Below are 27945 nucleotides of genomic sequence, written 5' to 3'. Positions count from 1 at the left end.
AAAACTAAAATTTCTATAACTCCCAACCACTATAATTAAACACATAAATAACTATTCCTATAGGGCTTCACTTTTACCTTTCTCTTACTTCAATTTCACACTCCCTACTCATTTAATCATCTATACTTAAAGTGCTTAGGAGCTTTGGATCAAATCAAGGTCTATCAAAGAAAGGATTAGGCTACATATAAGGCTACCAAAGAAATTCAGCTATCGGCTCAACGGGGCTAACTAGGGATATTCATAAGGGTAGGTGAATGAAGTCTAAAAATTTGGCTATCAAAGAAATGCCTACATCATTTCCTACACGCAACACCCTTTATTTCACTTTGTAAACATATCGGGCAAGTTCCAGACATTCTTATACATGTAGAATACAAACAAACACTCACACACTTTGTGCATGCTAGGAATCAAGTTGGATACTTATGGTTCCCGATCTTGTTCTTTGTCAAATTCAAATTTAAGCCAACAACCTGTATTTCACTAATTGAGAATTAACATCTAAACTTAACTCATTTTTCCTTTTGTCTTAAAACAAATTTGTTCAAAGTTACTGTAAAAATGACCCAACACGAAGCGCTTCTCCAAAAGTCGTGATTGGGTTCTTATCAATTCTTAGCTTCTAAAGACCAACTCCCATTAGGATACTCGTCAACCATCTATCATAAGGGAGGGTAACTAACTATGTCAATTTATGTTGCATTACCTTGAGGGCAAAAACACACATATTGCCTTGAGGGAAACAACAACAAACACTTTAAACTAAAAGAAAAATTACTAAATCATTACTAACGATTACAGACCATAATGTTCCAAATAGCTAGAAATGGCTAAGTTAAACATCCAAACAGAAAAATAAGAATCAAAGATCCCAAAAATAGAAATAAAAATTGTCCAACCAACCTAAATCAAAATACCAAGATAAAGAGAATAAGATGCAAGACACAATCGCCCCACACATAAACGAAGCACTGTCCCAGTGCTTACAAATAACCTCAAATAGAGAGGTGGCAAAATACTCCCTGCTTAGGCCTCAGCTATATCATTATTTGCGTCATCAGCATCATGATTTGCATCACCTTCATCACCTTTATTAGGTTTCTCATCATCATCTGAGTCAATATCTGAGTCACACCATTGCCGCTCCTCATCGGTCGACACATCATTATCAATTGTCTCAACAAAATCTGGCCTTATCCTCAGCAGTATCCTATCACGATGACCCAGGGGGTTATTCAACTCCACAATATGAATCTCTTCGTTGGTGGCTGGTCTTACCCCAATTCGCAGATACAACACTTGTAATACATACATTCTAGCAGTGATTTCATCAGTCCAAGGTTGATGTTCGAACATAGTAAGGATCGGGCCCTGAGCTTCAGCCGTGCTCCTAGTTGTAATGACATCAATAGGGAGAGTATCCACCACTGGTTTGTAGTCTAACTCCTTATCTTCTACTCTGTGCCACCTAAAAAACTTGGTCAACAAACCTCCAAAGCCGTATTTGCGCCCCTCATAGTAGCACATCTTCTTAATTTAAAAAAAGATCACCTGGACTACATTAATGCCAATATCATTACAATGAAAGGATAGATTAAGTATACCTACTCACATTTGACTTCTGCTATGTGTTTGCCTTGAATAAGGCAATGATAAACAATTTGTCCCCACATACGTGTCTCCTTGTTCATTTGTACATATTGAAAAGAGGAATGAAGACCAATGCCTCGCTGCCTAGTCCACCTAGCAACTGATCGAGTACCACATAACAAATTTTGTATATGGACATAGTTAGAAGTAATGATCAGCTACCTCAACTAGTTTTCATCAGCTTCAGGAACTCCCAACAAATCATTTATGTCTACACCTGTAAATTTGTGCACTTTGGTATGAACCTTAACCTCATGGTTTAGGTCCTGCGGGTCCCAGTTAGCATAAAATTCACGAACAAGGTATGGGTTGCACTCACTAGGCTGGTGGAACACGAAGGTCATGCTCAGCTACTCCAATCGATGCACCATGCTCGAATATTCACTCTATAGGCTTGCCCTATCAGTAACACCTCCGAAATATATTTTGTGTCGAGGTGCTTTGTATACCACTTTTTGCTCGCTACCCAAACTACCTTAAATCCAAACCTCCTTGCCTGGCCATGAGATACTGGTGGGGTTCGTGGTACCCTATCAATTTGCTTTTATGGTTGTCTTTTTTACTTCCTAGCTGTCTCAGAATTACCAGCCTTTCCCTTACATTCTAATTGTCTCTAATCCAGAGTACCTTTCTAGTATCATGTGTGATGAAATAGTGAGATATGAATCAATGAAAATGCTATCCTGAACTAAGTGTGGACAAGTGATAAGGGCACCCCACATTAGTTTCTAGTGAATCAGCTAACATATAAGAAAAGGGTACCTATACTTCCCCTATTCAATACATTTTGCACAAATACAACTTTTTCATAAATCTGGCAATGATTAATTGCACCTATTATTCATCATATGGCATTGATAAGTCACATTAAGACAAGTCTATGTGCAACCTATTTACTTATTTCAGCTAAACCAAACTAAACATTTACACATTCATAGTCCCTACATGACATCTTCACATAGGTTCGAGCGCAATAACAAGCATATGATCCATTTAATTGTAAAACACCACAATATACAGCTACCACTAAGAGTAAAGAATAACAAGTCACCCCACACTCAATTATTCACATGGTAGTACAACTTCGCCAAGTAATGTACTCAGACTTCCCTTATTCGTGATGCAAAACCCCATAATAAACAAGTTCAACAGTAGATACACCCTACAAAAGTTAAAATTAGGCCCATAAGACTGCTAAGTGAGGACACACATCCATTAGGCAACACAATTCACACCATACACATGTATTTGAACTATTAGACCCCACAATAGTCGATTCACATATATATACACAAATTTCTTATCATAATTTACTTCCACATTTATTTACAACATAATTAGTCACCCTAACTCCTACTCAAAAGTTCAATTCACACCTTATTAAAGCAAGGAAATGCCTACTTGGCCCATTGACTAATAATTCAACACTATCTACATAGAGAGATTTAGCGTATGACACTATAGCTCAAATGAATCATGCAATCACAAATTACACATGCCAATAATGATGAAATTCCCATCAATATACAGAAAAATTGAAACTTGAAGTTCTTACCTGAGTGGAGTTGAACAAGAGAGATGAAATAAAAGTTGAAAACCTTGTATTGAAAGAAAATAGTGAGATGCAATTTTTTTTCTAATGGAATGGAATGGAGGCGACGCTTGTAGGGTTAAAACTAGCTAGGGTCAAATGAATAAAGGGGTATTTATAGAAAGGACTAAGCACTAGGGTCGGGTTGGGTCAAGACCCAACATATTCATTAATTATTTTTTGCATTTGACCCTCACCACTACGCAGTGAAATCACAGTGAGCATCTGGAAATTTGTAATTGGGATTTGTCATCTCACCGCGATGCAGTAAGGTTGAAAATGTAAATTTTTTTAGTTCTACTACCACACTGCGATGCGGTGAAATCACGATAATCCACTGGAATTTGGAAATTACATTTGGACATATTACCGCGACGTGGTGGCATAGGATTTCACATTTTAGTGTAATTTTAACCCTCTTTTCTTACCTCATACTGTACCTTGCACAAATCTTCACAAACCTAATTTCAACCTTTGATGTGACATTGGCCTGATTTTTGTTCTTACCCCTTTATCTCAAGTACTCCAATACCTGCACACTAAATAAAAATAATAAAATAACGTAAGAAAAAGTGGATTGCCTCTCACTCAGTCCCTTAGTTTTGGTCGTGGCACGACAAACCTTTTTGTATTTTTTTATTGCTTTTCTATTTCTTTTCTAATAACTAAAAACAAAAATTATGCTATTATATTACGTTCGTGGGTTGCCTCCCACATAGCCACTTTATTTTAATCCGGACATGACTTAGCTCAATCTCATTCATCCACAAAGGTGATGGACATATTCTGATTATCTCCATGATCCACCCAAAAATACTTCACATATTGTCTATTCACCAAAAGCTTCTTGGTCTTTTCCTTGTTCCACAGCTCTACCACACCATGAGATATTATACGCACCACCCCAAAAGGCCCAGACCACTTAGTCCACAACTTACCCAAAAATAATTTCAACCTCGAATTGAACAACAAAACAAGTTGTCCAAGTTCAAAAACTCTATCAAGGTTATGCTTGTAATGACATTTCTTTGTCTTCTCTTTGTATAGTTTGGCATTCTCGTAGGCGTGGAGATGAAACTCATTAAGTTCAGTAAGCTTCAACAATCTCTTCTCACCCGCGGCCTTCATATCAAGATTCAGCTTTTTCAGTTCCCAATAAGCTTGATGCTCCAGCTCTATAGGTAAATGAAAGGCTTTACCATAAACTAAATGATATTGAGAGGTTCTTATGGGCATCTTATAGGCGTTCCTATAAGCCTATAGTACATCGTCCAGCTTTTCAGACCAATACTTGCACTGACTATTGACAGTCTTTTGTGAAATTTGGTTAACCTTCCAGTTGGATACCTCCACTTGACCACTAATTTATGGATGGCACGTAGTGGTCACCTTGTTCATAACACCATATTTAGCCAAAAGATTTTTAAACCAAGTGTTAATAAAATGCGTACCTCCATCACTGATTATTGCTCTGGGAGTGCCAAACCGGGAGAATATATGCTTCTTCACAAACCTCAACACCACTCTTGCATTATTATTGGGGAAAGCTGCAGCTTCCACCTACTTAGATACTTAATCAACTTCCACTAAAATATACAAGTTTCCATTGGTTTATGGGAATAATCCCATAAAATCTATTCCCCAAACATTGAATACATCAAATTCAAGAATATTATTTAGGGGCATCTCATGACACCTAGAAATGTACCTAACCGCTAACACTAATCACAACCCTTCACAAAAGTGACTGCATCTTTGAACAAGGTCGACCAAAAAAAACTAATTATAACACCGTTCTAGCTGTTCGTTCAACCCCATGATGACCATAGTAAGAAGATGAATGATACTTTTGCAGCACTTGTTAAGATTTAGTTTTTGATGCACATCCACATATAATCCCATCAGGACCCTGTTTGAATTGAAAGGGCTCATCCCATACGGATGTACGAGAATTATGTAACAATATTTTTCTTTATTGAATGGTGGATTCTGGAGGGTAAATCCCATACACTAATAAATTCATGATGTCTGCATACCAAGGAACTTCACACATATCTAGAGACAATAATTTCTCATTCTAAAACTCTTCTCAAATGCATAGTGTATCGTCAATAATATGGTCATGATTCTCTAGCCTGGAAAAATGGTCTGCAACTTGATTCTCTGCCCTTTTTTTGATCACGCACTTCTAAGTCAAATTCTTAAAGTAATAGAATCCACCTAATCAATCATGGATTTGTATCCTTTTTATTAAATAAGTACTTGATGTCAACATGGTCTGTGTGAACAATTACCTTGGTTCCTACTAAGTATGTTCTAAATTTGTCAAATGCATAAAACAGTGCTAACATCTCCTTTTTGTGACTATGTAATTCATCTGGGCATCATTCTAGACTTTACTTTCATAATAAATAGAACTAAATACCTAGTTTTTTCGCGGCCCCAGAACTTCTCCCACAACGACATCACTGCTCGAATGATAATGCCTAATCTGGAGAAATCAATATGGGTGCTTTTGTCAGTTTCTTCATCAGCATCTCAAAAGTTTCTTTAAAATCAGCTCCAAGTCAAACTTAGCTTTCTTTTTTCTAGCAGTTTGCATGCAGTACTTGCACTCTTAGAAAAATCTTGGGTAAACCGCCTGTAAAACCCTGCATGCCCTTGAAAACTTCTCACTCCCTTCACTGTTACCGAATATGGCATCTTTTCAACCACTTTAACCTTGGCTCTATCTTCTTTAAGTCCTCTAAATGACACCTTATGACCAAGGAATATTCCTTTTTTGAACAAAAAGTGTCACTTTTCCCAGTTCAGTGCAAGATTTGTCTACTTACATTGATCTAGGACTCGATCAAGATTCTACAAGCATACATTAAAAGAGTTACCATAAATTGAGAAGTCATCCATGAATACCTCAACAAACTCTTCAACCATGTCATAGAAAATTGTCATCATGCATCTCTAAAACATTATTGGTGCATTACAGAGGCCAAAAAGCATACGTCTGAATGCAAATATGCCATATGGGAAAGTAAAAGTGGTTTTTTCTTTATCTTATGGTGCAACGGTGATCTTATTATACCCTGAGTATTTGTCTAAAAGCAATTGTATTCCTACCTTGCCAACCTATCCAACATTTTATCAATGAAATAGATGGGATAATGATCCTTTTTAGTGTCTTCATTCAGCTTTTGGTAGTCAACGCAGATTCTCCAACCAGTTACCATGCATGTGGGAATCAAATCATCAGTTTCATTGGTGAACACAATCATGCCACCTTTCTTTAGGGCACAGTGTACTGAGCTGACCCATTTGTTGTCAGAAATAGGATAGACAATCCTAATATCAAGCCACTTAATGACTTCTTTTTGAACCACTTCCTTCATTACCGAATTCAATCATTGTTGTTGCTGCACACTTGCCTTGTAACCTTCTTCCATGTATATATTATGCATATAAAAAGCTGGATTGATTCAGTAATGTTCCACATCTGCCAGCCAATTTCTTTCTTCCTCCTTTTCAGAACTGCCAATGTTTTTCTTACCTGCATTCAGATAAACCTGCAGAGAAAATAACAAGTAATGTATCATGGTCACCAAGGAAAAATATTGTAAGTGAAGAGGAAGAGCCTTGAGCTTTAATTTAGAAGCTTCATCAATTGACGCCTTTGGAGATGGGTCAATTGTCTTATTCAATGGCTCGAAGGCAAACTTTCATGTCTCAATAACTGCCAAATCCATAAATTAAACCAATTAATTGTGTTATGAGATTGTATAAATTTTGTTACTTGAATGAATATTTTTATCAAAGTTTGAGTTTTTACGGAGATAAGCTTGAAAATTAATTTGAAAAGATAAAGTCTTGATTTAAATATAATTACTCTCAAAAATAATTTATTTGGACGAATAAATGTTTTATTTTATTAAATCGAGAAGTTCGGGATTAAAGGAAGTATGAATTCATATCGAATTTTAATTTAATTTAGGCAATCTATTAGATTTGGCCATAATTGAAATCAAATTGACCATAATTGTAATACAATCCACCAAATGATTTTTAGCTTTGTCAAAATTAAATAAATTTGACTAAATTTTAAATTTCAATTGGGGTTATATTTTAAATAACTCCAAAATTTCCAAAAACTCTCGTAACTTCTACCCAATTCCCACAAAAGATAATTTCAAATTTGAAATTCAAAATTTTGTAGCAGATTGTACAATTCCCCTCAAAGTCCTTTTTTCAATTTTGAAATTCAAAAATTATACTACATTGTACAATTCTCCCCACCTTATCTTCCACTTCATATTATCATCATAAAATTCCAAAACACCCCTAAATTCTTTCTCTCACATTGGAGGATGAAAAGATTTTAATACAAATTCTTTTCTACAAATACTTTTCACCCTCATTAGTGGATGAAAAAGAATTAAATACCCATCATTTCCTATAAATATTACCACTATTTATTGGTAGAAAGGAAGTCTAATAGTGAAAAGAGTCTCAAGGTAGGGAAAAATAGCTTTGAGGCAAAAAAGTTTTTTTTTTAGTAAAAATTTCCCTTTTTCGTGAAATTTATGGGCTAATTGAAGTTCTCGAGTTGAACACTTTACGGTGGTGATAAAGACTCCAAATAAAGCTTGTAGATTCATTTTGATGTCCCGAAAAAGGTAAACACACCTTTCTCTTTTTTTTTTTTTAGTTTAATTATCATTTTCTTCTTCGTCTCCTTCTTCTTCGTAGTTCGTAGTTATAATTTTATTTGTTGAGATTGTGTGTTGTAGATAGCCTTGAAGGCCATAGGATGTTGTGGTATCAATATTATGGTTATTTTTATGTTCATGGTATAAAAATAAGCTTGCAACAGTTGCACATGCCTTTTTGACTTTATTCTTTGATTATTATAGATAAAGTTTCAATCTTCACTTAAAAGATGTACTTATGCTTTGTTTAAATTCATTGTTGGAGGATATATTTGTTTTTAGCATGTAAAGTTTCTTTCTTTATGTTGAAAAGAATAGTTAATATTGATTGTTTCTTTCTTCTACTTTATTCTTTGATTATTATGGATAAAGTTTTAATCTTTGCCTAAAAGACGTTCTTATGATTTGTTTAAATTCATTATTGGTGAATATATTTGTTTTTAACAGGTAAAGTTGTTTTTCTTATGCCAAAAAGAATATTTAATATTACTTTCACCTTCTGGCTTTATTCTTTGTTTCACCTTTTGGCTTTATTCTTTGATTATTATGGGTAAAGTTTTGATCTTTGCGTAAAATATGTACTCATACTTTGTTTAAAATTTATTGTTGGCGGATATATTTATTTTTAGCATGTAAAGTTGTTTTCATTATGTTGAAAAGAATAGTTAATATTGATTGTTTCTCCTTTTTGACTTTATCCTTTGATTTTTATGGATAAAGTTTCAATCTTCACTTAAAAGATGTACTTATGATTTGTTTAAATTAATTGTTGGTGGATATATTTATTTTTAGCTTGAAAAGTTGTTTTCTTTATCTCAAAAAGAATAGTTAATATTGATTGTTTTGCATTTTGACTTTATTCTTTGATTATTATGGGTATTATGGGTAAAGTTTTGATCTTTGCTTAAAATATGTACTCATGCTTTGCTTAAATTCATTGTTGGAGGATATGTTTGTTTTTAGCATGTAAAGTTATTTTCTTTATGTTGAAAAGAATAGTTAATATTGATTGTTTCACCATTTGACTTTATTCTTTCATTATTATGGGTAAAGTTTTGATCTTTGCTTAAAATGCATGCTCATGCTTTGTTTAAATTCATTGTTGGTGGATATATTTATTTTTAGCATGTAAAGTTGTTTCCTTTATGTTGAAAAGAATAGTTAATATTGATTGTTTTGCCTTTTTCCATTATTCTTTGTTTATTATGTGTAAAGTTTTGATCTTTGCTTAAAATGAATGCTCATGGTTTGTTTAAATTCGTTATTGGTGGATATGTTTGCTTTTAGTATGTAAATTTGTTTCTTTATGTCAAAAAGAAATGGTTACTATTGTTAAGGATTTGTGAAATTGTTTCTCAATTTGAAGTAGTGACTTACTCATTTTCATGGTCAAAATTGTCTTTGATTTTCTCTTGTTTAGATTGAAAAGTTGTTAGGGGTGTAGGTTTTGTTGAAATGGTGTAAAACTAAAATAGGTGTTGGCATAATTGGACACTTTTTCTTAGAATTAATCTTTTACTATTTCTCCTATTTTGTCTTCGAATATCATTTCTCAAATACGCTTAATATATCTTATTTGCTTCACTTCGCTTATTGGTTTACTACTTAAAGTTTTTAGACATACCATTGTTATTCACATGCTATAATGATTTTTTTCTTCTTCTAAGTAATAGATATCAGCAAATATGTATTAATCTATTTATCCAAATTTTAAGCAACTATGCTTGTGGATTCATGTCTTTTTTCAAGGGCTAGTTAATTATATTGTGCTAGATTCAATTTTTTTAAGATTGTTTTAGGTGATGGGTTAATTTCTTTTTTGTTTGATAATTTGATTTTCTTTGATATCATAACTTACTATTTCTTTATGCTTGAGAATGCTACTCTTTCATCTTATCATTTATCTATTAAGTATAGAATTTTCGAACACATATTAATTCTTTTTCTTTTATCTTTTCCTTTGCAGGAATTTATTTTGGAGTAAAAATAGACTCCTTTCCTCTTGTATGTCGTAATGAGCCAATGAGGACCATCTCTCCGAGTCATGTTCAAAGTTTTAAACCCAAAGTTGATTATATAGCGTGTGGGTGCAAGAAGATGAAAGAAGAAAGAAAAGGGTGAAAACCCATTGATAAGGTTACTAAAAGATTTAAAAAGTCTTGATTTTTATTTTTCTTATTTTTATTTATTCATTTAGTCATTTATTTATCATTCATTTGGGACTCGAAGACAAAGTTGTAATTTAACAGAGGTGAAGAAGATTTTGGGCCTCAAATATTCGAAACCTAGCTTAGGACAGGTTATGGGCCAAAAACCCAAGTATTTAGATTAGGATAGGTGGACATGGGTTAAAAGCCCAAATTAGCATAGTACAGGCTTTATGATTTGGGCTTAATGGCCTAAGTCCTTTAATATCCTTCTTTTCCCTTTATATGCTAATTATTCTTAGTTTTGTTAGACTTGTTAAAATCTCGCTAAGTCGTCAAAATTTGTTTTGCACAAATCTTGAAGACAATTTTCCTTAATCGTTTTCTTTTCAAAAAAGTAATTTTCCTTTTTGAAGTTTTTCAAAAAAGTTATCTTCAGATAGTCCGGATAACCGCAAGTTATCGGATACTCTTGGTGCCTTAACAACCTTCCAAGAGTATTAATAGGAACCGCTTACTTAGAATTTCTAAACTTAAAAGATTTTTTTTTTTTCATTTTGAATCTTCAAGTAATATTTTTAGTTTTTCTTTATATTTTCTCAAAAATCAAGTGGCGACTCTGTAATTTCTTAAATTGTATTAAATTTTCTTTAAAATTTTGGAACAGTTTAAAAGGTCAAAAATAATGTTTTCGAAACCCTTCGAATCGAAAAGGGGCAAAATAGAAATGACGACTTTGCTATGTATTTTTACTAGGTTCTAACCAAATTTTTGAATTTATCTTTCGACTAATTGTTTAAACTGTTTACGTGATTATATGTTTCAATTTTGTGAAATTTAAATGTTGTATTTCATGGCATAATCCCGCATGATGATTATTAAACTATTTTGGGATTTCGTGAATATCCCGGACCCTATTGATCAACTCCAAATCAAGTGCTGGAAATACGACAGTTTATCGGCATGTTAGGCGGTCGGAGGTTGTTTGTATTTCCAAACCCAAGTTGCCCACTTGGGAACCTATGTCTAAAACCACTCTAGACACCCAGGATAGAGCTAAACCAAAATCGTGTTTAGGCATGATCCTAGGACGACCCAGTACCTGAGGAGGTATTAGGCCTATTAGAAAACCTGCCTTACCTCTATTTGATCACGAGTCATAACAGACGATCATTCTTTATGTGTTAAATTTAAGGATATAATGTGGAATTGTAAGAATCATTGTCCCCTACGTTTGAGGATTTTATTTATATTGTTTTGCTTAATCAAAAGAAGGTCTTCATAGGAAGGATATGTAAACGTTTCAAGAAGTTCAAAGATCGAAGGGCTTCCAAGGAGGTTTAGTTTAGATTTACTCCTCTGCGCGGGATTGACATCACGTATTTCCGTTTTCCCTTATTTTGTATTCCCATTTAATTTATTAATGAAGTTTGTATAACATTTTGGGGGCAATGGAATGGCTGACAAACGACATATATATCCTTCAAAAGTTAGAATTACTTTTGGCTTAAAAGGTCCCAAATATGTTAAGAATCATTAAAAATTATTTATGTTCTAAAGTGCTTTATTATTTTTCTTTGACTATGTTTGTTTGATTTGTCTCATTACTTTGGTTAATTGTTACAATTTATGAACTAACATTTTACTTTCTAAGTGTTTTTCCTTTTTTTTTTAGAGAGAGGCTGATTTATATTGATAATCAAACTTGCTTGCTTCACAAAGACTAAAATAAAAATAATCATTGATGTCATTAGTTGCGAAGAAGAATGAAGTTTCCTCCAAACTGCACTTTTGGCGTTCTTCTATCTAAAGTTATTGTCTTATTTTCTAGTAATCATACTTTATCATTTTAATTTCCTTATAATTGTACTTTATGGTTTGATTTTCTTGTAGTTACACTTTGTGATTTCCTTGTAATCATACTTTCTAGTTTTAATGAACTACGTTCGACCTGATTCCCTAGTGGAATACGAAGGCGGCCTGTGTTGGCTTCGGTCACAGTATCAAAAATATTAAATCTCTCTTTTTATTTTATATGAACTACGTTTGACCTGAATTTCCAAGAATGGAATACGTAGGTGGCTTGAGTCTGCTTCGGTCAATCCCTTAGAAAAATATTTTTCCATTTTATCGTAGAACTATGTTTGGTATGATTCCTACCTTAATAGAATGTGACCACCATACTAGCTTGATTATATTCTCCATAAGATTTTGCTTAACAAGATTTTTTTAGTTACATGGAGATGACATTGAAGCGTGTAACTGGGGGAGAAATTTTTTAGCAGGTCTCAAAAATTTCACAAGAACTTGACATTTACTATAAAGTTAAACATCATATGTTGCTGAAGCTGAATCGGTGCATAATTTTGAGAAGTTGTAAAATTTCAAGTTATGCTACACTAGAAAGGACTAAAGTATTTTGCATTCTAGCTGGGGCAGAATTTTTGAGAAGATCTAAAAAATTCCATACTAAATGATGTCATAAGTTACAAAGAAGTTTGAGAGTTTTTAAACTTGGGCAAAATTTTTAAGGGAAATCCTCAAGAATTCCACAAAGATTGCACTTCAACCCTGCAAATCGATGATCAACAAGGATAATCAGGAGAGTAAGGAAAAACCAACACAGTCAGCCTCTCAAAACTAAGGATATTTCTTTAGATGCAGGAACAATGAAGTCTCATCGTTGACAATGTTACACTTGATAAAGGGCATTACCAGATCCACTATGTCCTTGTCATGATAATCCATATGACTTCTCTTATTTTTTTCCCCTTTATTTATGTTTCTATTACTTCGGTATGATCTCTAATTTTTTTTTTTCTAATTTTGTAGGAAATGACTGAGCAAAATAATTAACATATGGGGATATCATTCAAAATACTATCTCCAAACCATCATGAGTCAAACGACTTTATATTTTGTTGTATTCTTAACTTAGTTACAATAAATTGTTATTAATGAGTGTTATTTGAGTCATGTAGGTGACATTATGAAAGACCACCCCAGATTGTCACCCTATTCGAGGTGATATATCTTATTATATTTGGGTCATCCACTCTTTCAAGAGGACATAACAGATTATCACCCTGTCTTATTATATTCAGGTCATCCACCATTTCAAGAGGACATACCCAATCATCACTTTATTCGAGGTGACATATCTTATTATATTTGAGACATCCCCCTTTTAAAAGGACATATCTTATTATATTTGGATTTTCCACCCTTTTAGAGGGTGCATCAGATTATCTCTTTATTTAAGGAAATATTTTATTATGTTATGAATTGTCACTTCCTTCAGTGTGACATGTTATTATGTATGGACCATCACCTCATTCAGTGTGATATGTTATTATGTTTAGATTGTCACCTCTTTTAAAGTGACATATTATTATGTTATGGACCGTCACCACCTTAAGTGTGACATGTTATTATGTTATGGATCGTCACCTCCTTCTGAGTGACATATTATTATGTTATAGATTGTCACCTTCCTTAGAGTGTCATATTACTATATTATTGACCGTCACTCCATTTAAAGTGGCATGTTACATTTAAATTAGGTCGCCCGCCCTTCAATGAGATATGTTGGACCGCCACTCCATTCAAAGTGGCATATTATATTTAAATTGGGTCGCCCGTCCTTCAATGAGACATGTTGGACCTTCACTCCATTCAAAGTGGCATGTTATATTTAAATTTGGTCGTCCCCCTTCAACGAGACACGTTGGACCATTACTCCATTCAAAGTGGCATGCTATATTTAAATTGGGTCATCCACCCTTCAATGAGACACGTTGGACCGTCACTCCATTCAAAGTGGCATGTTATATTTAAATTAGGTCATCCGACCTTCAATGAGACACGTTGGACCATCACTCTATTGAATATGGCATGTTACATTTAAATTGGGTCGTCTGCCCTTCAATGTGATAGTTGGGCTGTCACTTCGTTCAAAGTGGCATGTTACATTTAAATTAGGACGTCCGCCCTTCAATGAGATATGTTGAACCATCACTCCATTTAAAGTGTTATGTTATATTTAAATTTGTTTGCCGTCCTTCAATGAGGCATGTTGGACCATCACTCTATTTAAAGTGGCATCTTACATTTAAATTGGGTCGTCTGCAATTCAATGAGACACATTGGACCGTTATTCTGCATAAAGTGTCATGTTACATTTAAATTGGGTCATCTACCCTTCAGTGAGACACGTTGTACCATCACTTCATTTAAAGTGGCATGTACACATTGGACCGTCACTCCGTTCAAAGTGGAATATTACATTTAAATTGGGTCATCTGCCCTTCAATGAGGCATGTTGGACCGTCAATCCATTCAAAGTGGTATGTTACATTTAAATTGGGTCATCTGCCTTTCAATGAGATACGTTGGACTGTCACTCCATTCAAAGTGGAATGTTATATTTAAATTAGGTCCTGCACTGTTCAATGAGACACGTTGGACCATCACTCCATTCAAAGTAGCACGATATATTTAAATTGGGTCATCTTCCTTTCAATGAGACACATTGGACCATTACTCCGTTCAAAGTGGCATGTTAAATTTAAATTAGGTCATCCGCCTTTCAATGAGACACGTTAGATCTTAACTCCATTCAAAGTGGCACAATATTTTTAGAACAGGTTGTGCAACTTGGTTCATCAACTATGTTAGCATAACACATTCAAATAGGTTTGTGCTAATTTACATTTGTGTAATGCTATATTTATGTTTATGTAAGCTCAAACCATCTTTGAAATGGGGGTTTGGGTGATATTGTTGGAACCTACATCATCCTTGAAAGAGGGATGTGGGAACCAATGCAATAGTAGATAATTAATCAGTTTAGTTTGCTAATTCTCACTATCTTAGACATAAGAGTGATTATGAAGTTAACTATACCTTGGGTATTTTCCTAGAAATGGGGATACCCAATTGAGGTATTAGTTGAATATAATTAACACACTTGTTACGTATCTGAAAGGTTCAATAAGTGAAATTCTAGAGGTTTTGTTGACAAGCTAGCCTCAAGGATCCTAGACCTAGCATACCATATTGTTGACAACTACCATGTACATAAAATCTACACATACCTATACTTAATTTGCCCTTAGGTAAACATAATCTCAAGATTCTCTCTATACCTAAGTTAAATTACAATTGTTGTGTAGTTTGCAACATTGAATTATTATTGACAAAGACTCTCCCAAAAACCAAAACTCCCCTATTTTTAATCATGCTTTTTACTTTATTTGACTTTGGGTGTTTTCTTAGTGAGTGTTAAGATCTGTAAGAATAGAATTCTAGTTTCACTCCTTATGGATTCAACCTCAATGAAAGTTGGTTATTGACAACGACTATCCTTTACCAAATTGCATGGTAGCGTTATCACCGTACCCCCATAGCCAAACAAAGCTACATAATCATGCACGGGTATTCCAGGAGAGACTTCTTACCCTCTACAGCTCGGTCTCTTATCTTCTTAGCTAGAAACTCTCCTACATCAAACTCATAGCCATCTATGAACTTGGCTATCAAAGATACATGTACTGGACTCAATATGTTATCCTTAGTAGTGGGATAAAGCATGTGTTTGGCCAATGTCCACCATGCCTTAGCCTCAAAATTAAGAGTATTCTTCTTTATCTTCTATAAGGTGACACCCGAGCCACCAACTATCCACACTGTATTATCACTATTCAATGCTATCTAATTAGCAATCCATAAAAAATAACCCAACTTCTCATCCAAACCTATCTTCTTTAGAGTAAGTTTTCTTATATCCTTTAGACGGTAATACAATATACCAATTTTATCAAAGGCTGATAATCTAGTTCGTATAAAAAAACAGTGCATGAAGAAGTTGACCCACACACCCCAAATGAATAATGAAGTAATGGGGTCTCCACCTCTCCACAGTTGACCTTGTGGCTAGTGTCTCTACAACTTTCTGTTGTACACTTCATAAAACTCTCAAACTAGTGCAATGTTGTACCTCTCGAGTGCTTTATTCATCCACTCAAACCCATACTGCCTGAATTTATCCTCAAACCTAGGCAACTCTGCTATACTAGTAGTAATCAAGCATCTCTCAAGATACAAGTCACTTTCAATTTTTTTGTTCCTGAGTCTGCTCAGGTCTTTATTATATGTAGCCTACTTATCGGGGTACCTCCACTATTCAACAGTGGGCACCAGAGTAGGTGTAATGACCAGTGGAGGGTGTTTCACATCAATCAGAGTCATGTCAACTTCTTTCATAGCATTTTCTGAACTCTCTACCTCAAAACTAGATTTAACTTCTTCTTCCGCCTCTGAAGATGAAGGTGAGTGTGGAGGGGAGTTACTTTGGTTCTTTCTCCTTATTCCATGTGGAGATGTGTCCTATGGGGTTGCTACTTTCTTTCCTGGAGTAGGTATTTTTCCCCTTGGGCCATCTTGTCCCTTCACTAGGAACTCAACTACGCCACGCTATTACTGGATGACTTAGTAGATTCAGAACTAGTAGACGGTGCCATTTTATTTCCCTTCTTGGTCACTAGTTTGGAAGAAGAAACATCCTTTGGAGGCATAGTACCAAAAAGTATACATTAATTAGTAAGTAAATAAAGAAAAGAAAGAGAAATTCCAAAAAGAAATAGCAGTGAGCAAATTTAGTTCAAGGTATGAGTAGGGGGTACAAGTTATATTGATTGGGTACGACTCGTATGATCGAGTCGTACGATACTTAGTCTGTATATGGGTGTTCATTGGCCTGCTTGCGAGTCCTCCTAACAGGTTTTTTTACAAGGTACAGCTCGTTACCAACACTTGTAAAAAGTCTAGAAACAAAACCCTAAAACATGACATCTTCCCAGGTCATTACGACTTGTACGAGTTGTATGGGTTGGGTACGACTCATTTAGGCAAGTCGTACCCATACTAGAATTCAAACTTAGTTAGACTTCTATGTTATCAGTGGGTATGATTCTCATTACAACCTCATTACACTTGGGTACGAGTCGTAAGAAGTCTCATATCCACTACAACATAGAGGTTCAACTTTAGAGTTGATTCCAATTCAAATTTCCCAAATTACCCCTAAAATTGTAAAGCATTACCATTCTAAATCAGTCCAAAACTACAAAATTATAATAAAATATTTTAAGTTCATCCCTATTACCCATTTTCAACAAAAGTCCTAAGAGCTAGGGTCGATATTGCAATACTCAAGTAAATTTAACTTAAATCAAGTTGAAAATAACTCACATTTGCAATTTCAACTTAAAAGTAAGGAGTTTGAGTTTGAAGACGTGTTTTGTTAATTTCTTAGCTTTGCTTGATTTCAACTCTTCTTCCCCAAATTTGTGCCCAATTCATGCAAAGTGAGAGAATTCAAGCAAGTTGGTATGTGATTCGAAGTGATTTTGTGCCTTGAAAGATTGAAATTTGACTAAAAATGGAGGTTTTTTTGTTTTGGAAATGATTCAAATTTTGGGTGCCCATATCGGGTGCTCTTTTTTTTAAAATCAAAGTTTGGGCCGGACTGACCCATGACCCTGACTTGATAAGCTTGGCTACGAGTAATGTGTATGACTCATACCCAAGCTTATGGGTCTTATCTTATACTCGTAAAGACCTGGAACCTTACCTGGGTTCTAGAATGGATACAACTCAATTTGACGAGTCATACCTTAAGGGTATGAATCATTATCAGAGTTGTAAAGACTCCAGAAACTTTTACCTAAATCTGTATAGTCTCCCAGGTCCTTAGAACTCTTACTCATGAGTCGTACCATTAAGATATGACTCATGAAGAGTCCATATGACCAAATTTCTTGATTTTCTTTGATATTTTCTGTAATCTTTAGTCCTGGAAACTAAACAAATATATTACCTTATAAATAACTTAGTAGAAAATATGGTTTGCCTCCCATACAGTGCTTGATTTAATGTTGCGACACGACGTGGCCATGTTGGATACTTCGATTTCACCAACTAGCCTCATGGGTTGCCTCCCATGTAATGCTTGATTTAACATCGTGGCATGATGTAATTACCTTAGCTACTCAGACTTCACCAAGGTCCATCTCAAAAATCATATTTACTTCCTTAGTGTTACTTAAATAGTTCTTAACTCTTTTCCCATTAACTTTGAACGGGGCTTCACCATTCTACTTCAACTCCAAGGCACCATATGGGAACATTCTTAGAATAGTAAAGGGACCATTCCACCTAGACTTCAACTTACTTTGAAACAAGTGAAGCCTTGAGTTGTATAGAAATACTTGGTCACCTTTTTTGAAGATTCTTTTCTCAATTTTGCGATCAAGATATAGCTTCATCTCCTCTTTGTAAAGTACAAAACTTTCATAATCCTAGATTCAAAATTTATCCAACTCATTCATCTTGTTCAATCTTGACTTGGCTTCCTATAGCCACTCAAAATTCAGCATCTTCAAGGCCCACAATGCTTTATGTTCCAGCTTAACAGGCAAGTGACAAACTTGCCATACACTAGCTGATAAGCTAAAGCACCAATTGGAGTCTTGAATGCTATTCGATAAGCCCATAATGCATCTTCTATCTTTCGTGACCAATAATTCCTTTTGGCATTTACTGTCTTCACCAAGAGAGACTTGATTTCTCTATTGGACACCCCAACTTGTCCATTAGTCTATGGATGATAAGGTGTTGCCACCTTGTGTTTCACTCCATACTTCTCAAGCAAACTTTTGAATAGACAATTACAAAAATGCGACCCACTGTAGCTAATGATAACACATGGTATGTCGAATCGAGAAAAAATGCTCTTTTCAGGAATTCAGTGACACTATGTTCTTTATTTTTTGGGAGCGCAACTGCTTCCACCCATTTGGATACATATTCACAGCCAAAAGTATATACTTAATATGAAAAAAACTCACAAAAGGTCTCGTGAAATCTATACCTCATCGACACTAGCTCATTCTTCTCATTTAACACAACAGTAATCCCACCTTTCTTTGAGACATATTGTACTAGACTAACCCAGTTTCTATCAATAATAAGATATACTACACCAACATCCAACCACTTGATGATTTCTTTATTTACTACCTCTTGCATAGGAGGATTGAGTTGATACTGATATTTTATTCTTGGAATACATTCTAGTTCAAGTTGAATTTTATAAGTACAAAGACCAGGCGGAATACCTACATTATCTGTAATGGACCAACCAGTGGCCGTTTTGAATCTTTGTAAATTGATAACAATTCTTTCACTTCCGAGTCAATCAAATGAGCTACAATAATTACCAACAAAGTATTATTGGCCCCTAAAAATGCATATCATAAATAAGAAGAGAGGGCCTTTAACTGTAAGACCGGTGGCTCCTAATGGATGAATGAGCAGGTGGAGTAGTTCTATTCTTCAAATCCAAATCAAGCTTCTTGGCGCACAAATGTAAGAACCACTCTCATAAAGTAAACATACCATCTTATCATACTCATTAATGCCATTACTATCAAAGTTCATTATCACTACTGCTAGTGCTTCAATACTCAACCTCTCTTTGATAGGAATAACAACATTAGAATCATCATCCCAAAGATTACAGAATCACCATCATAGGATGAATCTGTTTCATCATCATACACATTAATCACAGATACCACTCTTAACTCATCAGGCTACTTTATGGATTTGCATACATTGAACATCACCCGTTTATCATTGAGTCTCAGAATCAAATGTCCTACCTCTAAATTAATCAATGTCCTTTCTATAGATAAGAATGGTTTTCCCAAAATAATTAGGACTTGGAAGTCCACTTCGTAGTCCAATATCATAAAATTCCCAGGAAAAATGAAAGAAGCCACCTTCACCAATACATCATATAGAATACAAACTGGATTGTTCACAGTCCTGTGTGCCATCACTAATCTCATGGTGGTTGGTTTGGAAACCCCCAACCCTAATTGTTTATACATTATGAATGGAATGAGGATAATTCTACCACCCAAATCACAAAGGGCATAAGAAAAGTTGCAAGATCCAATGGTGCAGGGTATAGTGAACACACTAGGATCCTTCTTTCTCTCCACCAATGTTCTAGTAGCTACAACACTACAATGATGAATGTTGACTGGTTTATAACTGATTGACATCTTTTTGGTGATTAGATCTTTTATGAATTTTGCATATCCTGGCATTTGTTCTAATGCCTCTACAAGTGGGATGTTGACTGATAGCTCCTTCGACATAAAAAAAGATTCTGATACTTACAATTTTCTTGTTTTTTTAGCCTTTAAGGAAAAGGTTGATGAGGTGTCAGGATAGGCTTCAAGACAGACTCCTCGACCCAATCTTCTCATTTATCTTGCTTGTTACTACTATCCACATCAACAGGATCATCATCATCATTCTTGTTCTCATCTATAATTGATACAGGTGGGTCTATGGTGTATTTACTACTTTTAGTGGTAATTGCGTGGTAGTGACCACCATTCTTTGGATTAACCACTGTGTTACTTCGGAGTGTGCCATGCTGTCTTTGATTTATTGTGGATGAGATCTGACCAAATTGTTGCTCCAACTTCTTGATTGCTGTAGCATGTGACTTAAATTTCAAGTTTAGCCCAGACAGGTCTGCCTTAATAGACTTTCTTTCCCCTTAACAGATTTTAACAACAACACCTCTATCCTAGATTTTGAATCACGATTACCTGGTGGAATATATTTGTCACTCTTTTTTATCATCTTTCCACTGCCAATCACCATCTCTCTCATTACATCTGTCCTTGTATCTATCATTATAATAGTTTCTACCTTGATTTCCTTGCCATTAAGCTCAGAAATTCACCAACCTACGATTAATGTACTTAACTTCTTTAAATTTTATCTATAAAGTTTAGAAGTAGATTCCTGTGCTGCAACTGTATTGACTTTCTCAGCACTCATAGTTGTAAACTATTTTGTAAGCAACCAGATATGATTAAGAAGTGGTGCAACCTCTTTTGCAACCAAATCATGACCAGCTCTATAATCATTGGCCACTCCAATAACATATATACCTATACCACGTTCTGCATCTCTAGTATGCCAACCTCTATTAGCCACTAAAATATCATCTAGCATATCCTATGCAGCATTCCATCGAAGATGCATGAATGCACCTCTCGCAATCGTATCTGCTATTTCTTTTGAACTGATATTCAATGATCTATAAAATATATCCAACAAATTTTATCCTCTGATTCTGTGATTAGGTACCATGCTCATTTTTTTCTTGAATTTAAACCACATCTCATACAAGGATTTTGTAGGTAAATATCTAAAGTTATAAATATCATCTTTCAACAGTAAGATCCTTAGTGGAGGGAAAAATCTATTAAAAAACCATTTACGCAACTCATGCCAAGTAGTGATTGAGCCTTTTGGAAGTTCTCCTAACCATAGTGATGCTTTACCTATCAATAAAAATGGGAACAACCTCAATCTCAAAGCTTCTTGATCCACCCTCAGAATAGTATATGATATGAAGATTCTTGTAAAATTAACAAGATTCATGTTTACGTCATGAATATATGATCCTGAAAATACACCCTTCAATTTCAACAATTGGATAATGGCGCTTGTAATATCAAACTTCACATTGTAGGGTAAAGCAGGAGGAATGATGGCTCCTGTCTCAGCAGGTTCAAAATAACCCATATCCTCTTCATAACCATATGGGTGTAAGTTCTAATATACAGGAATCAAAATAGCTCTGCCTCTCTAAACTCTGTCTCGATGCTCAGCTACTTGTCGAGACCTAGATAGTCCTCCTTGTCGGGCTAACCCAACCTTTTCAGCTAATTAGGTCTCTTTGACTACTCTTCACTCTTCCTCAACAATAGTTATTAGTTGTTGCACCTGTAAATTTGAAACATTCTATGGATCAACTAGATCATTTGGGAGTACCGCGTTAGGATCAATAGGTGGAGGGTCTTAGATCCTATCACAAACTTTTCCTGACATAATTCTTGGTGTTTGAAGAGTTTTCTTTGGCTTTGGATCAAAACGGAGTAAGGGATTGCCTCTTCTCCTAGTATTTGACATACACCTATGTATACTATATCAAAAATAAAATATAAAACCCGTAAAATTTACTAATTCAATTAACTGCACAAACTGACTTCCCCGGCAGCGACGTCAACATTTGATGTCGGCCAAAACTAACCTCCAAAAGAAGTATGCTGTGGTTGATACCAAATATAGTAACCTAACTAGGTTAGGGTCCAACCCACAGGAAAAACGTTGAACAGTTTCTTAACTTGATGTAATTCACGAGTAGTGCGGAAAGTAAATGATAGAATTTGGAAGTATCAATAACTAGTAACCAAATCTTGAATGCTTTGAGTTGTGAGCAATAGGATACGAACATTAGGCTTGTGTTTCCCCTATCTTCTCAACTCCATAAATTTATCGAGTTCAATTTACCTATTCTGCTGCTCTGCATGTAAAGTCGACAAGATATGCATTACCAACTGTCTTGTGAACTTGTTGGCAAATATCAACCTTTACCTTGTGAGTGTCAGAGTGTTGACTTGTTCCTCCTTTTTTATTACTTCAGTTCACTTTCACCTTTTGAGTCTCAAGCGATTAGATAAGATGATACAATAGTACGATGAAGGTGAATCTCAAATACCTATCTTAATCCTCTTTTTCCAATCATAAACTCCACTGTGAGGATGTTTGCAAATACAGGATATCCCTAAGCTTTTGCAGTAGCTCTGAGTTTAATTAATGTGAAGAAGATTAAGATGCATGTATAAAACCTATAATAGATGAATCCCCCATTTCCTTTACATAACTAATACACCAGGGTTCTACAACCCTAGTCCGAAAGATTAGCCATTTGTGTTCATGCAAGAATCCATGATCTGAAAAGAAGAAAAAATGTAATTAATTTCATAATAATAAGATGAATAAAAACCCAAGTCTTTAATTTAATAATAAGCCAAAATATCAAGAATAAATGTAAAGTATGTAAAAGTACGTCGAAGTAAGTTAAAGTTAGTAACCTAATAAAAGATAAACCCTAAGGTATTTATAGTATCTCAAAAATACTTAGAAATGGTAATGAAAATGGAAATGGTAAAGTTGTGTCGGCACAAGGTACGACTCGCCCATCCACTCATAACATCTTCTTATGAGTCATACCATGCCTCTCATATCCACTTCAGTGTCCGGTCTTCCAGGCTTTATCTTTCTGTTCTGCTTATGATTCCTGCTCATGAGTTGTACCTTGATCAAATGACTGGTGCCCTTCAATTGTATCCACATAGGACTTTTGTATTTCTAAGCATGGACACTAGTCTTCTTATGGTTGGATCATATGATCCGTACTCAGACTTTCAACTTGTAGTCTTTTGACACTTCAACTCTGATTTTCATCCTTGGGTTCTACTCTGTGTACTCTTTCATGATACGACTTGTATCCTTACCTTATGACTCAGATGCTCAGTTGTATCTTCTCAATACTTAGCTTTTCTTCCTAGCCTTGGTTTCTATTATGCTAACGAGTCAGCCTACGAGTCATATGAGGTATTGAAGACTCCTGAGGAGAATCGTACCTTTTGGAAATTTGGTATTTTTAGGTATTTCTCTTCTAGTTTTAAACCAACACTTCTATTAAACTATTTTACCTACAATAACTATAGAATCATATCATATCTACTAAAATGAACTAAGATCAAGCATAGTTTCATGGTTTTAAGCATCGAAAATGTTGTGTTTCCACAACACATCACACACCAAGTTTCAAATATGCAACAAGGGATTTTAGTACAAAACTCTCTCCCTCACAAAGACTGTCGATGCTAATAAGTACCTGATACACCCAAATTATAACTCTTTTACAATAGTGTAAGCGGTCGCTGTCAAATATAGAATCCAACTGGGTTGGGTGTCAAATCCCACAGGGAATACTGCATTCACTAAATATTGGGGTTGTTATTAGACTGTTGATCAAAGGTTCTACAATAAAGGGGATTTTGATTTAAGTATGAAATAATAGTTTTAGTGTAATAGTGAAGTAATATGTGTAATAATAGTTGAATATAGAGAAGAACAAGCTAGGGTTATGTCCACCTTGTAGTTTTTAATATCTTCTAACTATGGGTGTTAAGAATTCATATATGCATGCACTTATAGAGAAACGTATTCTAATTTTAAATCCAAGTCTTTCTCAACCATCAAGGATTAATTCACTTTAGTTCTGTTGACTCAAAAGTGTTTACTCAATTATACGAAATCTCCAAGTTGCTAATCCTGTTTGGGCATTAACGTGTGAAATAGAGGTTGGAAAACCTATGTTCCTGTCAGTACTTTCTTTTTCAAACATTAACCTTTCTGTTGAACAAGTTATATTTCAATGGTACATTCTCTATGTTTTCAACCACGAGAATTCAAGCATAATGATAAAAGTATGATATAAGTAAATCAATGCATAATGAATTCAAAACCCATAGAAATAAAAAATATGCTACAAGGTTTCCATAACCCTAACCAATGAGCTTAGATACTCATGGACAAAAGGAAAATCATCATTAATATATTCATCATACCAAAACTAGAAGATGATCTTGGTGTGCGAATCGTGAAAATAAGAGAAAAACATTTTCTCTCTTTCGAAGCTATAGCCGCCCCTCTCTTTGATAAAAAATTAATATAGAATAATCAATTATGAAATAAAAATACAGCATCAAGTCTTTTAATAATCTCTTTTCTCATAATTTCCTTCTAAGTCCCCAAACTAATTATAACTAACAAATTAGTCTTGAACATAGTTTTAGACGTCACATTTGATCCAACAAGCAACTTTTCCTCTTGTGTGATTTGTCATCTGCAATCCACAGTCCCATCATGTCTTTATCTACCACATTAGCACCTGGAATCATACTAATCACATAGGCTAGCTCAGTTACATCAAAGTAGAGTAAAACATAAGAAACTAGGCACCTTTATTCTTAAAACCTAGCAAATATATGGGTAAGTTATGGTGCTTAGGCGTATAAATACACCGAATATCACCATCCCACACTTAAAGCTTTGTTCGTCCTTGAACAATTTATCCAGTTGCACATATATAAGATTTAAAATCCACAAAGGAAACACAATATGCTCAAATAGGCTCACACAATGAATATGAAACAAGAAGTAGATTCATGAATAATTACTGAAGACTACCTATCCTCAAGAATAGACTCATTGAGTTGTCAAATTCATGCATACCATTTAAGCAAAGAAATCATATAAATTACCCAACTTTTTATCAAATATATTCGCTTACAACAAAAGAGTTACTCATTATCATACACAATAATTCAATTTCTAGCACAATGGGTTAGAAGAATCATGTTGTGCTCACTCTCACAAAGAATTATTAAATTACAAATGATAACCATATCCTTGCCCTTAGTGTAGTGCTACACTAATATCAGAATGTTAAGATTAGGATCATATAGGTCTTTACGGGTTGTAATGTAGGCTAACGGAAGGGTAGGAACTATTCTAGCCAGTAATAGTGACTATTTTCCCCAAGCGCTTTACTACACTACATTAGACAATGAATACCAATCTCTAACAATTGATTTTCAACTCTACCAACTTCACCATCAGTTTTCTTTCATCCCATTCAAGGATCACTCACATTTCTTTATGGAGGGAGTATTTACCATGTTCATACCATATCATTTTGAACTTTTTATGCCTTTTCTCTATTGTTTTATATATATCTCACTACGAACCAATCATAATAGATTCACACCAAAAACTATTACTTTGGGGCTTCATTTTCACCTTTTTCTCTTTCTATTTATAACTCCTTACTAAAACAAATTTTTTACTAAAGCGCTTAGGAGTTTAGATCAAGTTAAGGTTAATCAAGAGACGATTAGGTTACACATGAGGTTACCAAAGAACAAGCTAAAGGCTAAACAGCGCTAGCTAAGATTATGCACAAAGGTGGTTCAAAAGAGGGTATGAAAAATAGCTATCAAAGAAGTGCCTAACTCATCTCCTAAATTCACATTCTTTATTTTGTTTTGCTCACACATCAGGCAAGTTCTAGCATCAATTACAGCAAGGAATATGCGAATACCTTCACACGCACATGGCACATGCTTAACTTCAAAAAGGATCATTATAAACTCTTAACCAAACAATTATACAAATTTACTTTAAAGCCAACAATCACCACACAAGTCATAAACTAGAACTTAGGCATCTCAACAGTAAAGATTTATCACATGCTTATATTTTGGTGTGGCCCATTAGAGCAAGTTACATTTACTTATTAGGTCCTACACATGACTGATTTTCTCTTAAGACGGTCGTCATCCATCCTTCATCGAGAAAAAAAATACCTAACTATAACCAAAAAAACAAACTAACATATACACAGAAACAAAACAAATGCATTAAACTAACAAATTCAAAATGGAAAAATAAAATGCACTAAAGAGAAGACACAACAGTACGCAATCTAGAAACACTCCTAGCCACCCCATACTTTAAACAAAACATTGTCCGCAGTGCAAAGACATAAATAAAAACCTGGCTAATAGGACTCTTCTTCCACATTAGGGGTCATGCCACAAGCATCAGAATCATCATCAGAGTCCTACTCACTAGAGTCATCCTCCATGTTAAAGTCTAACAATTAGCGATCCTCATCCATTGGTACATCATCATCTAATAGTTCCTCAAAACCAGTCCCCGCTCCACATATAGCTTTAGCATGGTCATTAAGAGGGTAGTCATAATTCTGCTATCGTAGCTCTTTATCAGTAGGCACACGGCCTCCACTCATCATCATGAGCTACGTCGTTCCATAAAGATAGCTGAAGAAGCTATCATCTCGTGCGTGACATTCAATAGTGATAAGAATTGTGGCTTGGCTGGTATCTGGATCCTTCACCTTTGTGACATCCACTCTTTTTGGGTTCTGAAGTAACTTGTGATCCACTGGCTCTGCTTTAATGTTTTTCTTTTTTAAAATGGTGGTCAACAAGCTTTCAAAGATTAATAGTGTCCTTTTTTGCATCCTTCCTTTATGCATAGAAGCGCATGTCATTATACCGATGTTTATAGGAACATCATTCATCAAAGTAGAGACTAAACATACCCAATTGCGAGAGACCTTAGTGAACTTCTTTCCCAGAATCAAGCTAGCATTGACAATCCTTAGCCAGATACGGGCTTCTCTATTTAGAAAAGTATATGGGAATGTATTATGACGTCCATTGTCCTTGTGATGGAACCACCAAGCCATAGACCTTGAACCGCACAAAGTATGCCTGATGGTTCTATAAGGAGGTCTGCTGTACAATTTCTTTAACCTGGAGTGTTCCACGTTTGGAGTGCCCAAGAAAGAGTTAAAAAAGTTGGCTGTCAAAAATAGGATTTCACCTCAAATTTTCATTTCACTCTTACGAGACTTTAGGGACCAATTAGCATAAAGCTTTCGAGTCCAGTCTAGATTGCACTCACCCATATCTTGGAAGATGAAGTCAAGTTTCAGTTCTGTAATCCTAGCCATAATACGAGGGCAGTGCCTCGCCAAACTTTCCTCTTGAATTAGCTCTAGTTGTACATATCTATTTACTTTATTATTCTTGTACCACTCCTGACATCCTCCTCTAAGGCCCATTTAATACCAAAAGTACGTCGAGGTACTTGAAGAGAGGAAGAAGCAAATTTCTCCTTTCTTTCTCTTTTTTGTCCCTTCTGAGATGCGAATGCTTTATCTTTGCCCTGGTTTCCTTTGGGAGCCATATCACCTTAAAGATGGAGGGTTTAAGAAACAAAGGAAGAATTATTGAGGTTTGAAGAAAAGAAAAGG

At 34.9% G+C, this 27945-nt stretch overlaps 1 protein-coding gene across 1 annotated transcript; it reads right to left on the bottom strand.

The window, feature by feature from the left end:
• Positions 1-729: 729 nt before the first annotated feature.
• LOC107842008 lies at positions 730-3300 on the bottom strand. Its single transcript, XM_016685820.1, has 2 exons — positions 3209-3300; positions 730-1554 (listed from the first exon to the last, which is right to left on the bottom strand). Exon 2 carries the CDS (start codon positions 1528-1530, stop codon positions 1030-1032), a length of 501 nt encoding a protein of 166 aa, XP_016541306.1. The 5' UTR covers positions 1531-1554; positions 3209-3300; the 3' UTR covers positions 730-1029.
• Between the last annotated feature and the right edge of the window lie 24645 nt (positions 3301-27945).

This window comes from Capsicum annuum, chromosome 9 (genome assembly GCF_002878395.1).
Source record: "Capsicum annuum cultivar UCD-10X-F1 chromosome 9, UCD10Xv1.1, whole genome shotgun sequence".
Lineage (NCBI taxonomy): Eukaryota > Viridiplantae > Streptophyta > Magnoliopsida > Solanales > Solanaceae > Capsicum > Capsicum annuum.
The sequence above is the reverse complement of the archived record's forward strand: the minus strand, read 5'-3'. Positions and strand labels throughout refer to the sequence as shown.